At 50.4% G+C, this 16,443-nt stretch overlaps 1 protein-coding gene across 1 annotated transcript in view; it reads right to left on the minus strand.

The window, feature by feature from the left end:
* Window positions 1–1,026: 1,026 nt before the first annotated feature.
* The window catches only part of Creb3l1 (cAMP responsive element binding protein 3-like 1), a 41,843-nt gene continuing 26,426 nt past the window's right edge, over window positions 1,027–16,443 (minus strand). Inside the window, exons 3-12 of the mRNA NM_011957.2 lie at window positions 13,956–14,140; window positions 11,970–12,048; window positions 10,586–10,743; window positions 9,825–9,974; window positions 9,608–9,666; window positions 9,406–9,474; window positions 5,735–5,834; window positions 4,860–4,986; window positions 1,864–2,131; window positions 1,027–1,706 (exon numbers count right to left, since the gene is read on the minus strand). Of these exons, the coding sequence (NP_036087.2) occupies window positions 1,670–1,706; window positions 1,864–2,131; window positions 4,860–4,986; window positions 5,735–5,834; window positions 9,406–9,474; window positions 9,608–9,666; window positions 9,825–9,974; window positions 10,586–10,743; window positions 11,970–12,048; window positions 13,956–14,140 (1,232 nt within the window). The 3' untranslated portion in view covers window positions 1,027–1,669. The remainder of the gene's footprint in view (window positions 1,707–1,863; window positions 2,132–4,859; window positions 4,987–5,734; window positions 5,835–9,405; window positions 9,475–9,607; window positions 9,667–9,824; window positions 9,975–10,585; window positions 10,744–11,969; window positions 12,049–13,955; window positions 14,141–16,443) is intronic.

The following is a 16,443-nucleotide window of genomic DNA, read 5'->3' on the forward strand; positions in this document are numbered from 1 at the left end:
CCTCCTCCTCACCGCCACCATCTTTCCTGGTGTTCAGCTCTTCCCTCCCTCCCTGTCTGTAGACCAAGTCTCTAACTTATCACCTGCCCAGATGCTGGCATTTCCTAACCTCAGCTGGGTACCCTTCCTCTTCAGTCCTGGACTTACATGTTTAGGTCTCCTACCCTCCCCCCCTCTTGTGTGCTCCTGTGTATTTGCATATACATTGTGCATGTGGAGGTCATTGGACAACTTTCAGAACTTAGGTTCTTGTCTTCTAACTTTTTCTTTTTAAAAAAAAATATTTATTTTATGTATATGACTACATTGTAGCTGTCAGTGCTCTTAACAGCTGAGCCATCTCTCCAGTCCCTTCCTCCCCTCCTTTTTTTTTCTTAAGAGAGTCACTGTGTAGCCTTGGCCTGGAACTTGAAATGCAGACTAGTGCCGCCGGGCAGTGAGGGCAGTGATGGTGCACGTCTTTAATCCCAGCACTTGGAGGCAGAGGCAGGCAGATTTGAGAGTTCAAGGCTAGCCTGGTCTACAGAGTGAGTTCCAGGACAGCCAGGGCTACACAGAGAAACCCTGTCTTGAAAACAACAACAACAAAACAAACAAAACAACGACAATAAAAGAAATGTAGACTAGTCTGGCCTTGAACTCAGGCCTCTGTCTGCCTGTGCCTTCACATTGCTGCACCACAGTGGCCTTCCATCTTGTGACATAGGGTCTCTTTTCTCTGCTGTAGGCAGCTAGCCCGTGAGCTGAGCTTCCATGAGGTTCTCCTGTCTCTTTCTCCCATCTTGGCTGAGACTACAGATGTATAACACTCTATCAAATTGTTTTTTGTTTTTTAAATTTTCAGTTTGATTCCGGGCATTGTATTTGAGTTATCCAGTCCAGATTTGGTGACTAGCTGGACAAATGTCTCCAGACAGAAAGGCTTTCTCACCAGGCACCCTCTCATGCCTCCCCCCCCCCAAATACAAGCTAAAGCTCCCCATCTCCTCATTCCCAGGCCCTCACAAAGGACACACAGAGTCAAGGTTGATGCTGAATCTTTTTTTTTTTTTTAATTTTGCCTTCTTAAAGCATGTGCTGAGCTGGTGGAGGAGCAGTTTGGCAAATTAAAAAGGCCCAGCAGCTTGGGCAGCGGCAGGGAGAGGCCTGGTGAGGGTGGGGTGTCCCTCTTCCCCAGGCCAAGGGGTAGCAAAGCCCGCACTAACTTCATAAAATACAAAATAAGGGAGAGGTGACGGGAGGGAGATTTGTAAAATACAATATCTTAGGGGATTGACAATAATAAAAAATAAGGTTCATTATTTACAAACGATTTCTGTTCTTGGTCTCTGTACAGTAGGAGATGGGGGTGTGTGTTTGTGTGTGTATGTCTGCTTGTGTGTTTGTGTATGAGGGGGCCAGGAACAGTGGTTGCGTTGGTCACTATGGGAAGGAAACGGGTAGCCCAGTGAGTGGTTTATCGGAGGAGGACGGATAGTGGTAGGAGGGAAAGGTGGGAACGGAGTGGTCAGCCCAGGGGAGCAGTCCAAGTGTCTGGGGACATAGAGCGTCCCCAGCTACTACAGGGACCCGGGGGGCAGGGGTATGAGCTGGATCTGGGTCATCGAGCAAGAGAACGCCTCTTCTGGGTGCCAGGGTGTCCGTCCTGTGTCCTGGGTCTTGGAGTGGCCTAGGAGAGTTTGATGGTGGTGTTGGGGCCCAGATCCCTGGGGAGAGAAGAAGATCCAGGGATGAATCTGCCCTGGGGTACCCGTCATTCAACTGTGAGCCAGGACTTGACCAGGGCCCCCTCCCCCTGGGAAGATGTGGCTGAGGGAGGCACAGCCTGGGACCCTGGGAAGGGAAGGCTGTCCCTCTGCTCACCTGTCATGGAACCACTCCTTGGGGTGGGAGAAGTTGGGGCTGGTGCCGTTGTCATCAGTGTCCTCTGGCCAGGTCTCTCTCAAGTACTTGGTGGTCTCATGGATGCTGTCTGCACGGTCATGTCGGAGGTGGTCCTGGGGCCTCTGCTCTGCTGGACCCCCGGGTTTGAGCTCCCAGCCTTCTGGGGGCTCCACAGGCAGTAGAGCACCTCGGCCATCTTCCCATGAGCCTGCCCCATCATCGTAGAACAGTAGGCTTCGGGAAGGCACTGTGGAGAAAACCAGGGTGAGCCACGGAGGCCCCTCAGGTATGTGCCCTCTGCCGGATCTGCTTCATTCACTTGCCGGGCATGAAGAGTACAGCCTCTGACATCTTACAGGCTTGACTCCTCCTCCTAGCCCTGAGGATCCCTGGCTATGTGATTTTAGGCTAGTCACACACTCTGCTCTGATTTTGCTGGGCATCAGTTTGTTGATCTGTAAAATGGGGATAGTATAACCAACCTCACGGAGATTCAAGGATTCAATGAGTAAACGCAGTATAACAATTGAAGCTGTGCTGCTTTTTGTTTTTGTTTTTGTTTTTGTTTTTTTGCTTTTCGAGACAGGGTTTCTCTGTGTAGCCCTGGCTGTCCTGGAACTCACTCTGTAGACCAGGCTGGCCTCAAACTCAGAAATCTGCCTGCCTTTGCCTCCTAAGTGCTGGAATTAAAGGCGTGCGCCACCACGCCCCGCTCGGAGCTCACAAAAATGTAGCACTTCTGAGCAAGACAATAATGGTTTGCTTACTGGGAACTGGGACTTTTCCCTCCTTATATTAAGGACTGAACCCAGAACTTCGTAATAGCTAGGTCAAGACTCTCTCTCTCTCTCTCTCTCTCTCTCTCTCTCTCTCTCTCTCTCTCTCTCTCTCTCTCTCGTTTATATTGAGACGGGGGGGGGTCTCACTAAGTTGCTCAGGCAGGCCATTAATTAATTTTGTAGCCCGTGTAAGCCTTACACCTACGCTCTTTAGGCCTTGACCTAAGAAGCTAGGATCACACTGACAGGACCTGCTGAGAGCTGGGTTCGAATCCTCCCGTGCCACTTACTTCCTGGGAGAATTAAGGAAACCCTTTTCTTTTCTCTTCTAGGCTAGTTCCTCTGGGAAGTCAAGGGGAGAGAAAAAAAAAAAAGAATGTTTGTTGGACACCCGTGCCAGGCTTTATATAAAGCCCTTAGCTTAAAGCCAATTAAATCTCACACGAAGCCCTGGGAATGAGGTGCTTTAAGCCCCGCTTCCCAGAGCTCATCATCAAGGGTCCCCGTAAATTGGCTTCCTGGCTCCAGTCTGCTGCCTGCCTCCCAGCTTCCCCTGCAGGGTTTAATCTATGAGAATCTATGGAAAAGGCGGCCCCTGGCATTGTGTGAAGCTGCAGTCCGGAAACCAGCCCGCTCAACAAGCCACCTCCTTCCTCAGACGTGCCCTCTGCCCTGCCCTGTGCTTCACTCCCTCCAGAGGCTCATTCATGTCCTCCCTCCCCCTCCCTGGGGTTTGTACTTTAGCACAGCCCCTCCTCTTCTGTGTCTGCTTCCTCTCCTCTGTCCTTGATAGCCTTGGCCCGCCCCGCCCCGCCCCCGCGCCAGCCCCACCCCACCGCTCCATCGCAGCCCCTCTCCTCTCAGTTCTCCTCCCAGCTCCCAGCTCCTGTCCTCCCTTCTAGCCTCTCAGCCTTGCTCACCGCCCCCACCCCCACCCCCGCAGTACCCCTCCTCTCCATACACTCCCTGCTCTCCCCTCTCTCTGACCTCTCATCTGTTTCCTCTTTCTCTTCAGCCACGTAAGATTCATGTCCCTGGCATATGAAGGATGGCCTAGAAGTTCTTCCATGGGTCTACCGGAAGTGGCCTCTACCTCTGAAAGCCATGCTAATCTTTGCTGTTCCCTATACTCTTGCTGTTCGTGGCCTGTCTTTCCCCTCATGTCAGGAGCTATTCCAGAAGGCAAGGTATATGCTCACTGTAAGGATGGCAGTTTCTGGAGTCTAGAAATCAACATGAAGCCAAGATGTGCACCCTGGCTCACACAACTAGCAAATGCAGAGCCGGCTGTGACTGATTCTGAAATGAACCACACCGCACTCCATTGGGGTGGCACCCACATCACAACTACCATGCTCCCCAGGGGTAGGCACTCCCAGCAGAGTCCTGACACCTGCTGCAGGTCCCCTGTGCCTCAGCGGCTTTCTTAACACTGTCACATCAGAAATGACTGAAGACTGACACTCACTTGCTGTCCCTAGAACACTCTGCCGCCCACTAAGTCTGCCCTCTCCACATCGCTGCGCCAAAGGATCTCAGAGAGGCAAAGAATCTGGTCCTCAGGCTGGAGAGATGGCTCAGCAGGTAAGAGCACTGACTGCTCTTCCAGAGGTCCTGAGTTCAATTCCCAGCATCCACACGGTGGCTCACAACCATCTGTAATGGGATCTGATACCCTTTTCTGGTGTGGCTGAAGACAGCTACAGTGTACTTACATATAATAATAAATAAATCTTTAAAAAAAGAGTATAGAATGAGATAATGCCAACCCAAATCTCTTATAAATATTTATTTTTAATTTTTTTAATGTGTATGAATGCTTTGCCTGCCATTGTGTCTGTGTACTACCTGGGTGCTTGGTGCCTTCGGTGACAAGAATTTGGCATCTCATCCCCTGGAACTGGAGTTGCAGGTGGCTGTGAGCCACCATATGGGTGGTTAGGCACCAAACATGGGTCCTCTAAAAGAGCAGCCAGTACCAAGCCATCTATCTCTCCAGCACTCCAGACTTTTTGGAGACAGGGTCTCACTAATGTATCCCTGGCTGGTCTGGAACTCCTCATGTAGACTGGGCTGGTCTTGAACTCATAGATCCACCTGCCTCTGCCTCCAGAGTGCTGGGATTAAAGGTGTGAGTGCAGCTGATATGGCTTCTCTCTAGTAACTGGCTAACACCCAGAGTTTGGAGGTACTTACTCTGACTGGCTGCATAGACACTGTCAGCTGCGATAGGGTCTTCTTTCACAGTCATTGAGCCGGAAGAGAATGCAGGAAGGCAGGGCACAAGGGAGCCCAGCACCAGAACGAAGCACAAGGCTGCCACCTAGTAGTAGACAGAGCAGTCTATTATTAGTCGGATCTGGGGCAGGGCAGGCCTACAAGACTGGCCACTCCCAACTCTCCTCACCCTAAAGCATTGGACGCAAAAGGCTCAGTTTCCCCCAAATGCCTCCCCAGAGCTGGCTGCTCTCTTGGAAGCAGACACAGGCTGTTCAAGTCACCTTTAATCCAATCTAGTGACATGAAAGGGACCAGAGACCAGAGGGCGGGGTTCTGTGTGGTTTCACCTATAGAGAAATCAGGAAAGGAAGAAAGGGGAAGGGGGGAAGGGGAAGGGAGGGTTGCAACTGTGACCAGGGAGAAGGACACATAGCCACATCACCTTCGCAGCCTGAGCCTGAGAAGGAGCCAAGGGCCCCGGGGAGCTCCAGCGAGGCCCTGCCCTTAGAATGTCAGAGGCAACATGTGCTTACCAGGGAGGACAGACTAATGGAAGAGAGCCACTCAGAGGCTGAGCCTGACCTAGGTGTCCCCTCTAGCCTTGGGGACCCTGAGGGGGGCTCCTTTATTTTCTCCCTATCACCCATCCCAAGAAGAATCACACTCCTTGAATCTATAGAAGCCACTTTTCCAAGGACCTGCCTTTCACTAGATTTAGCAGCATCAACCTCACATCTATTAGAACTGGCCTGGACAGGTCACTGGTCCCCTCAGACTCTGCTCACTGTCCTGGAGAGCTAGCCTCAAGAAGAGCTTCCCCCTGCTGCCTTATGCTAAGGAGTAGCACCTACCATGAGGCAGGTGCCGGTCTGCGTGGCTGCCATCTTGTACGGTCTGGAGATCTTGCTGGTGACCAGAGTCTGGAGTTTCTGCAGCTGCTGGAGCAGGGTCCTGAGGAAGGCACAGAAGTCACCATGGGGACTCAGGTACAGCAGCCATGTCTGCATCCTGGCCTCTCCTGAGGAGCCCTGGCTGGCTCCTGACTGGGCCTCTATGCTTTGGTGCCCATTGTAGTCAAGATATAAAAGGTCACCTCCTGGTAGGCTTTCTGCAGCCTGGCTTGGGTCTCGGGGACCTGACTCATGGTGGGAAGCTGGGTCATCCTGTAGAAGCTTAGGGGTGCCTAACTCTTGCTCCTGACTTCTCAGGAGAGGATGGATTTCCTTTTCTTATGCAGCACCAGTCACAGAGATATTGACTCTCCTCCCTTGCACCCCACAGCACCCTGATTCCACAAGAAAGACACTTGACATAGTGTGTAGTGCAGTCAGTAAATGGGCCATTGTTTATGTTCATTTATTGCTGTTTTACCATTATCACAGCACCTGTAGCACATTAGCTTTATTTGGGGAGTTCCATTGTTGTCTCAGTTGCTAACTGAGGGCAAGAACTAGGTGCTGCCCAGCACAGAATCCTGGTTAATACTGCACTTCTCCACCCAGCAGTGTTCATGCAGTTCCTGAAGTGGACAGCAGGTGGCGCAATAGTCTTAAAACAGATTTTTAAGGGCAGAGGTAGCGAGGTGAAGTTTGAAGGCTCCGCCCCTACCCCATTCCTGCCTGAGAAGCTGGGTCTGAGAAAGGAAAGGAGAAAATATGTAGCAAGTTCTCCTGAGGCCTGGGAAACAGAAGGATGCCCAAGTACATAGGAAGTTCATGACTGAGCTACAAAACAGAAAAACCCTGATTTCAAAAATTGAGCACTCAGGTTAGGCTAGGTGGTGCACGCCTGGAAGAAGCCTTGCACTGGGCCAGGCAGCCAGAGGGGAAGGAGGATCAGGAGTCCAAGGACAGCTTCAAGGGCATCATGAGTTTGTGGTCAACCTGGCTACACAAGAACATGTTTCAAAAAGTGACAGGGGTGGTTAAATGGCTCAGCACATACAAGTACTTGCCAGCAAGCCTAATAACCCCAGTCCCGTCCCTGGTACCTATGGGTGGAAGGAGAGAATTGACTACTATAATTTGCCATCTAACCTGCACAGGTAACAGCATGGTGTGCACACACATACTCAAAAAATAAACAAACTAAAAACTTAAAATATGTAAACAGACAAAAACTAAAAACATAGCAAGGGAGCTTAGCGAAGTGGTAAAGTGTTTGTGCGGTGTGTACAAGGTCCTAGGTTCAACTTTCAGCTAGCAAGGAGACAGTGTTAGGATTCTACTAAATACTGTTGCTTGTGTGACTGTTATTACTCCTAGAAAACAGTATGGATTCATAGCCCAGGACACAGAAGGCAGTGTCCTGTGTTAGGATTCTACTAAATACTGTTGCTTGTGTGACTGTAATCACTCCTAGAAAACAGTATGGATTCATAGCTCAGGACACGATCTAGAATCAAGAAGAAAGCACTCTTTAATGCCACAGATCATTTTGGTTTTGGTTGTGTCTTATAGAGTTTCACATCAGTCCCGTTAGCCAGTTGCTGGTGTCACATCACTGTCACCAAGAATACTGAGGCCCAGAGAGGCTCACAAGAAACAGTAGAGTCACAGACAATAGCAGACCAGAGCCAGAACCCAAGGTCCAAATCTGTAGTTTTATGCTACAAGCCAGGTGCCATGCTGGCTTCCTGAGACTCATGCTTCTCAAACCCAATGTAATGGACCCATCCAGGGTACTTGTTAAAGTGCAATTTGAGAGCTGGCTTAGCAGGTACAGTGCTATCACCCAAGCATGAGGATCTGAATTTGTATCCCCAACACCCATGTAAAAAAAGCCAGGCATGAGCCAGTGGCTCACCCCTTTAATCCCAGCACTCAGGACACAGAGGCAATGATCTCTGTGAGTTCGAGGCCACTCTGGTCTACATTAGCAGCTTCCAGGGCAGCCAGAGCTATATAATAATAATAATAATAATAATAATAATAATAATAATCACCTTGTCTCAAATTAAAAAAGAAAAAAAGGAAGGAAGGAAGGAAGAGGTGAAAGGAAGGAAGGAAGGAAGGAAGAAAGGAAGAAAGGGAGAAAGGAAGAAAGAGGGCTAGAGAGATGGCTCAGCGGTTAAGAGCACTGACTGCTCTTCCAGAGGTCCTGAGTTCAATTCCCAGCAACCACATGGTGGCTCACAACCATCTGTAATGGGATCCGATGCCCTCTTCTGGTGTCCCTGAAGACAGCTACAGTGTACTCATATAGATAAAACAAATAAAATCTTAAAAAGTTAAAAAGAAAGAAAAGAAAGGCTGGCTGGGTATGGCTGCCACAGTCCTGGTGTGTTGGGAGGAGGGGGGCAGTGGACACTGGACACAGAGCCAGCTCAGTCAGCCACCCAGTGAGTGTCAGATTCAGAGAAGGATCCTGTTTCAGATGATAAGGTGAAGAACAACCAAAGAGGATGCTGGATGTTGACCTCTGCATACTTACGCACGCATGCACACACGCATGCACGCACATACACACAATGTACATTCTGGCTCAGCAATCTTAGAAAAGTCCTGAAATTCCTGATTTCTCACAAGTTCTCGGGTCACATGGGGAGCTGGCTTTGAGTGGCAAAGGTCTTGGCCATCAGATTTAGTAGTATAGGAATTGCTCTAGGGACATACAAAAGTATTGATTGAAGGGGCTGGCAAGATGGCTCAAGGGTTAAGAGCACTGACCACTCTTCCAGAGGACCTGGGCTCAGTTCCCAGCATCTATATGGCAGCTCCTAATTGTCTGGAACTCTAGTTTCAGAGGATCCAACACCCTCTTGTGGCCTCCATGGGTACTGCATGCACATGCTGCACAGACACACAGTAGGCAAAACACTCATGCACATAAAACAACAAACCACAGCAACACTGGTGGCAGCCAGGTACAGGGACACAAGCTTGAACTCTACTACTTAGGTGGTAGAGGCAGAGAGCTCAGCAAGTCTGGAGCCAGCCTGGATTATATGAGACTCTCTCAAAACAAAATAAAATCTACACAGATCGCTGATCCCTGCCTCTGCAGTAAATGACTCAACAGACTTAGCTCTGGGCCTGAGTATAAGCACTTCTTTCTTTTCCTTTGTTTGTTTGAGACAGAGTCTATCTATGCTTTCCTACCTATCCTGGAACTCTCTAGGTATACCAGGCTGGCCTTGAACTTACACAGATCTGCTTGTCTGTGCCCTCCCAAGTGCTAGGATTACAGGCATGCACAATCATGCCCAGGAAGAGAGAAGAAGCGTTTCTAACAAGCTGAGAGACGATGCTGACGCTGAGAAGCACAGCTGGAAAGTTTCTGCCCTGCACAGTCTCGCTTGAACATCTTACTGGCCTGTCAGAAGTCTAGAGTTATGTGCAGTCAGGGACACCTGGGAAGTCAGGGACTGGCAGGACCTCAGAGCTCCCAGGTAATGGGGTGCATGCTGGGGTATCACCCAGGTCATGGGGTGCATGCTGGGGTATCAACTTGAGCTGGTTCTCTTTCTCTCCTGCCTCCCAGAGCCTTTAGTGGGCAGGTGGGATACAGGGGTGCCACTCACCTGTTGGCAGTCTCTAGGGTTTCCACTTTCTTCCACAGCTCATTGTTCTCTGATGTATATGTCTCCACCCTGGAAGGGTCAAGCAGGCACAGGCTCAGGGTGTTCCCACAGACTCCTCTGTCCCACAGTCATCCCACTGCCTGCAGCCAGGCCTCTGGCTGGTGACACCAGGTTGGGGTCCTGTCCTGAATGTGGCACTTACTTCTTTTCTAGACATTCCACATACTCCTTCTTCTTGCGGCGGCTCTCCTGGGCAGAAATCTGAGGAGGAGGAGGAAGTTCCAAAAGAGGGGTTACCATGGCCTAGTATCCCCTTCCCAGGCAGCCCCTGGTTTCAGAGATGACATCACCGAGGGGCAGAGGCCCACTTCAGTGAAAATGTCCTCACAGTCCTAGGGCAGGGACAGCTCCGGTCTTACCTTGTTCTTAATTTTCCTGCGTACTCTCTTCAAGGCCTTCTCCTCAGCCTTGGTGAGGGGGAGCTTGGTGGGGATAGGGTAACCCTCCGCGATCAAGGTCCGCTTCTCCTCTTCTGTCAAGAGCAGTGGCCCTGATGTCCCCTGCAGTTTCTGAGGAAAGCAGACAATCTGGGGTCAAACTCAAGCACTACTGTGTACTGTCTGCGTATTCAACTCTCCGACTCTCGGTTTCCTCCTTGGAGAAGGGGACGAATCTGAGTTAGGTCCAGTAACACGGATCAAGTGTTTGAATGGTTTTGGGAGGCCCCTTCATCTATCCTACCCTAGAATCCACAGTCTCAAAGCTCATTCGTCTAGGGTCCCCTAAACAGCACCCTCCTCAGGCCCTTTCCCTCAGTTCCAATTAAGAGGAGCCATGACCTCCTCAGGGTTCAAAGTCTCTTCCATTTTGCCCCCCAAAAGTACTTCTTGGAGATAGGCAGGGTCACTCGTTAGGGCTCAGAAACGTCAGAATCTCACCTTGGTTCCATAACTGGTTGCATCCAGGCCCCACCTGACCTTGTCTCTCTATCTTTGATTTCTAGTCATCTTGAGGCAGAACTGGAACATTCCCCTCTTATCTGTTAATCAGGTACCTCCCCCCCAGATCTGATGGGGTAAGTGTCAGACTTGGGGCTCCCTGACCCTCTTCACTGATCAGGGAACTAGGTGAGCCTACTTATCACCTCATCTCCAGGGTCAGCCCATCCCTAGTTGCTTACGTGAGGGGCAGTGAGGAGCGGAGAGGTGGAAATGGCCGTGGAGGAGCGGGCCATGGGCCGGACAGGGCTGGAGGGGGGAAGAGAGCGGGGACTCTGGGAGCCGTCACTGTCACTGCCATGGCTGCTGGGGGGTGTTGGAGGCATCTGTACGAGGTCCTCTGCAAAAAGTAGAGGACTTGGTTAGTAGGACTGCACCCCATCTCTGTGGTAATGTCATGAGAACAGCTGAACCAGCCCTGACTGCAGAAAATGTACCGAGAGGCCCTTGACCCGAGCTGGGTATCAGATGCCCCTAGCAGTGTTAGAAAAGACACTTGGCACCCATGAAGATGATTGCTGAGTGCTACCTCTGTGATGGTTGGTATATGCTCGACCCAGGGGGTGCACTATTAGAAGGTGTGGCCTTGTTGGAGTAGGTGTATCACTGTGGGCATGGGCTTAAGACCCTCATCCTAGCTGCCTGGGAGCCAGTATTCTACTAGCAGCCTTCAGATGAAGACGTAGAACTCTCAGCTCTGCCTGCACCATGCCTGTCTGGATGCTGCCATGCTCCCGCCTTGATGATAATGGACTGAACCTCTGAACCTGTAAGCTAGCCCCAATTAAATGCTGTCCTTATAAGAGTTGCCTTGGTCATGGTGTCTGTTCACAGCAGTAAAATCCTAACTAAGACAACCTATCTCTCTCTGCTGGTGCAGAGGGAGCTCCCTGCTATCTTGGTGAGGAACCCCCTGGGCTGCATGCTTCCTTACCCATAGCTTCACAGGATTCAGGCTTTTAAAGCCCCAGTTCTGTAAGTCCAGAGAGGACTAAGTTCAAACCAGACCAGTGGGGTTCAGGCTGACCAATGTCCTTTCATTTCCTTTCTCTGACTCTAAAACATGGATTCAGTCTCAGGGTAATAGGATGGGTGGTAATCAAATGAACAGATGTGTGAGTGGAGTGAGAGATGGATTCATGGATGGACAGATGGGTGGATGGATGGATAGATGATTGGATGGACAGATGGGTGGGTGGATATATGGATGGACAGATGGGTGGATGGATGGACAGATAGGTAAACAGTTGAGTAGGAGATGGATGGACAGTTATATGGATGGAAAAGAAAATGACTGGTGGCTATAAAATAGTTTTCAGTTATCAAGTGGATGGAAGGAGGCTCAGCAAATGGAGTGAGGTATTCGTAGAGTGATGGTGGTTGAAGATTGGGTAAGGAAGGAATGGAAGGAGAGGGAATATGGATAGACAAGGAGCAAGAGATTGGGAAGGTGAGAACATTTGGGGGAGAAGCAGGAGTTTTGAGGCACAGGGGTGGTCTAGATGGAGGTGGTCTAGACAGATGCCATCTGTCCATGACTAGAAGGAGTCTCTTGTACACACTTACCTGGTGTCACTTTGAGAAACTGGCTCATTTCTGGGGGCTCTGCTTTGATCACTGGCAGCTGAGTCATTTCTCCTGGGGCCTGAGGAAGAGACAGATTCATCTCCATCACCTGCCCCTGGGACAATTCTCATCAAGCCCTTCACTTTCCTCCCTCCCTTTGACTGGAGGTTTGCCCTGCAGAGCTGGAGGAATGGCTGGCCTCAGGAGTTCTGGGCTCAGCCCAGGCTAGTCCTCATGATTAGAAAAGCCGTTTGGCACATTGGACAATGAACAGTGGCTACACACTGTAGGCCAGAACTGAGTCTCAGGAAGGGAGAGTTCCTATGGTATCCGGGGCCAGGCCGCCCTCCAGATAGAGGCTGACCCTTCACTGTGAAAGCCATGTAGACCTTGGTATGTGGTTGCCATGAGCACAGGAGGTCATGTTAGTTCCACTGTAGCTGTTGGATGAATGGGAACAATGGTTCAGGAGGAATTAAGTGGGCAAGGCTGAGAGAAAGCAGCAGGAGCTGAAATGTCTTGTGGATCCTTGGATACAAATGGGAGTAGAGCCCAGTCAAGGAAGCTTGCAGCAGTGAGAACCCTTGGGGGGCTTCAAGTTAGGCGTGGGTGCAATCAGATGTACGCTCTTAAGAAGAATGTGTTCCTATGTATCTAAATTCCAAAGTGACGTTATAGTCAGGGCTTCAGGAAAATGTGTGGTTTTGTACGTGTGCTCATAAGTGGTGGTCTCCGTGAGAAGGTCTTGGCTCTTGGGACTGTCTTTCCCTACTGCATCTGCTGCCTGCCAAGATCACGACACTGTGTGGGAGACAGAGTGCTGGGCATAGGACAACGAGATGTTCAGGCGCTTGGCCGTTCCCTGGTCTCCATCCAGCTTAATGGCAGCACTTCGGATAAGGGGACCTGAGGGGAGTGTGGAGCGGTGCAGCCCGATGGGGGTTCAGATAGTTACAGCCTGGCTCCTGTGTCCTGTGTGGAGTGGAAATGCTCTGCTCTAGGGTCCGACAGGCCAAGCTCAGCTGCATGCTTTAGGGCTTAACTCCTGGGATCTTGTTTCCTTTCCTGCTGCGGCTCATTCTTCCTTCTGATATTGGCTGAGCTAATCCTGGAGACTCTCTGGGGATCAAGCTGGCCATTCGTCCTTGGCCTTGGGGGCAGGGGAAGGTGACCTTTCTTGCTTAGGATGACCTACTTTGAAGAAGTAACCCAGGTGGTCAACAAACTTCTGGCCTAGGGATTAGTGTTTATTTATTTTTATTTTTTATTTCTTATTTATTTAATTTTGAGTGCTCTGCTGCATCTACATCTATATGTCAGAAGAGGGCATCAGATCCCCTTATATAGATGGTTGTGAGTCACCATGTGGTTGCTGGGATTTGAACTCAGGACCTTTGGAAGAGCAGTCAGTGCTCTTAGCCACTGAGCCATCTCTCCAGCCCTAGCATTTATTTATTTAAACTATAGAATTTTAGGCCCTGTGTCTTGTTCCTATTTTACAAAGAAGGAAGCTGAAGAAAAAAGAGAGCCCAGCCTGGAGCACAGCAGGGAACCAAACCTGACCTAGGGAAGCCTCTCCCAGAAGCCAGGAAGGGTCTCAGATTTAAACGGTTACCTATACACTCCAGAAGTGGAGGCAGGCATTCTCGTGAGCGCGGTTTATTAATATACATACACGTTAACCTTTCTTAAATCCTGGAACTTAAAAGGAAAGGAAGTATCCTGGGGTATCCCCCGTTCAGATATCCTTCACTTGGAAACCAACCCTCAGCCCTTCCTGGTACCCTGCAAGCTTTCTCTGATGCAGGGAGGGCCCAGCGTGCTTGGAGGGCACTGGAGGATGCGGAAGTGACGGTGAGTGTGGGAGGTCCAAGTCCCTCAGCTCCCGGGGTTCCCAGTTCATGGACCCTAGGGTGCGGTCCAGGACTTTGGGTGTGACTCCCTTCCCTCCCTCCCTCAGCCCCTGTGCGCAGTTCCCAGCCTTACCTGGTGAGGGATGGGCAGCCGGGGCATGGGGCTGAGGCCCAGCAGTGGTGGGGTGGCCATGGCGGCGGCAGCAGCCATGGCAGAGGAGGCAGCCAGGGGATCTACAGGCAGCTCCGGGCTCTGCTCCTGCTTCACCATGATGGAGCACAGCTTGTTTCCCAGGGCCCACGCTCCGTGTTCCACATCTGGGGTGGGGGTGGGGTGAAGTGGGAAAGGCTCAGATTCGGGGGCTCCCAGAGCACAGAACTCTCTGACCTACTGCCTACCGGGGAGCACCCGGGACTGAGGAGTGATGTCAGAGCACCCATACGGTCTGGCAGCAAACCCAGGCCACTCTTGTGAAGTGAGATAGGTGGGCTGGAACCGGAAGAGGCTAGAGCATCCTTGTATTGAGGCACTGACTGAAAGGCTTGGCCTCTGCATTTAGACTTCTCCTGGCCTGCTGTGTGATCTTAGGCAAGCTGCTTACCCTCTCTGAGTCTCAGCTTCCTCATCTTTAAAATGCGGAAAGTGGGGCTGAGGTGATGGCTTTCTGTGTAAGAATGAGGACCTCAGCTTGGATCCCCAGGACCCGTATAAAAAACTGGGCACAAGAGCATATGACGATCAGTCCAGTGATGAAGGGGTAGACACAGGGTGACCGCCAGGCTTGCTTGCTAGCCAGTGTAGCCAATCAGTGGGGTCCAGGCTCAATGAGAGACCCTGTCTCAAAAAATAATGGAAGTGTGATTGAGGAAGCCACCAGACATCTGTCTTTGGCTGACTCATACATGTGCACACACATGCACATATAAACACACATGGAAAAAAAATAGAGGGAATGAACAGTCAGACCTAATGGGGAGATTTTCAGGATTCCTGGTACAACACTTGTTAACACTTAACACAGTGCCTAGCAAGAAGCGAACGTTCATTAATCAGTAACTAGTGTTAACACGATTATCGTTATTCAGTAAACACTGCCCTGTTTAGCAGCGTGAGAACACCTGGGGCAGGGATGCTGGAGTCAGAAAGGTGAGCAGGTAGCATGGACTTGGGAGCTGCCCTAGGGCTGTACCATGATAGGATTCATAACTTTAGATTTATTTCTATTATGTGAAAGTTAAGAGTGTGCTGGGCTGGAGAGACAGCTCAGTGGTTAAGAGGTTAAGAACTTTAAGAGTGCTCTTCCAGAAGTCCTAAGTTCAATTCCCAGCAACCATGCGGCAGCTCACAACCATCTGTAATGGAATCCAAAGCCCTCTTCTGGTGTGTCTGAAGACAGCTATGGTGTACTCACATAAAATAAAATCTTTACAAAAAAAAAATTACAAGTGTGAGTGCATGCATGCGTGCGTGCAGATGTCTGAGGAGACCAGAAGAAAGCACTGGATCTCCTGAAGTCAAAGACACAGGTGACTGTGAGCCACGGAGAAGGGTGAGATCCAGCTGGGGTCGTCTGCCGGAGCAGCACAGGCTCTCAACCACTCAGCCACCTTCGCAATCCTCGGATTCTGAATTTTGCTCTTTCAACTGCTTCCCAGACACCATGAAGTGAACTGCTCTAGTACACCCCGCCCTTCCTGCTAAGCAGGTCTGAGGGCTGGCTCAGTGGAGCTCCTGTCCTGATGAAGGAGATCCAGGGACTTCAGGACACAGAGGTTTCCTAGCAGTGAGCTGAAACTTACGGTTGTGATTGAAAACCTGTTTGAAAATAAAAACATCACAGCCATCGAGACGGCTCAGTGTGCGGGTCTGGTGACCCAAGTTTGAGCCCTGGAAATCACATATAGGGAGGAGGAAGAGCACACTCCACAAAGTTATCCTGTGACCTCCACAGGCGATCTGTGGTACACATGTGCTCTTCATCCCACACACACACATAATGATAATGATAATGATAATAGTAGTAGTTGATAAAAATTGGAAAAACGTTTAGATGGCTGCAGTTTCTGGAGGTGGTAAGATTCAGAATGTGGCCATGGAAATGGACAGCTGAGGATGCTGTGTTGGAAGACGACTCTCTTGTGTTGTCCTATCTCCTGGAATTGTATGAAGGGCACTACCATCCGTGTACACCCTCAGATTCATAGTTTCATAGACTGGAGCCTCCTTACAGGATGCTCCGTTGCTTGCTGCTTGTCATCTTTAGATTTGAATGTGAGTTGTGAAGCCCATTATATCAAAGGACCGAGCAGACCGGCTCTATGTGGGGGGAAATCACGGTGAGTAGAATAGGGTGGGTGGGAAGGGATGCGTGGGGCGGGGAAGGGGCGGGTAAACAGTGCAGGAGAGAGAAGATGCAGAGCGAGCAAAAGCAGGCAGTGGGAACAGAGAAGAAAGTTGACTTTGTTGGTCTTTTTAAAGAGGTCTCAAGTAGTCCAGGCTGGCCCTGGATTTGCTATGTAGCTGAGGTTCACTTTGTTGGCCTTGATCCTCCGGCCTTATCTCCACTTCCCCATCATCAGGTTTACAGGTCTGTGCTGCTGTGCCCAGTTTATGCTAGTAC

The sequence above is a fragment of the Mus musculus genome, chromosome 2 (assembly GCF_000001635.26).
Source record: "Mus musculus strain C57BL/6J chromosome 2, GRCm38.p6 C57BL/6J".
Lineage (NCBI taxonomy): Eukaryota > Metazoa > Chordata > Mammalia > Rodentia > Muridae > Mus > Mus musculus.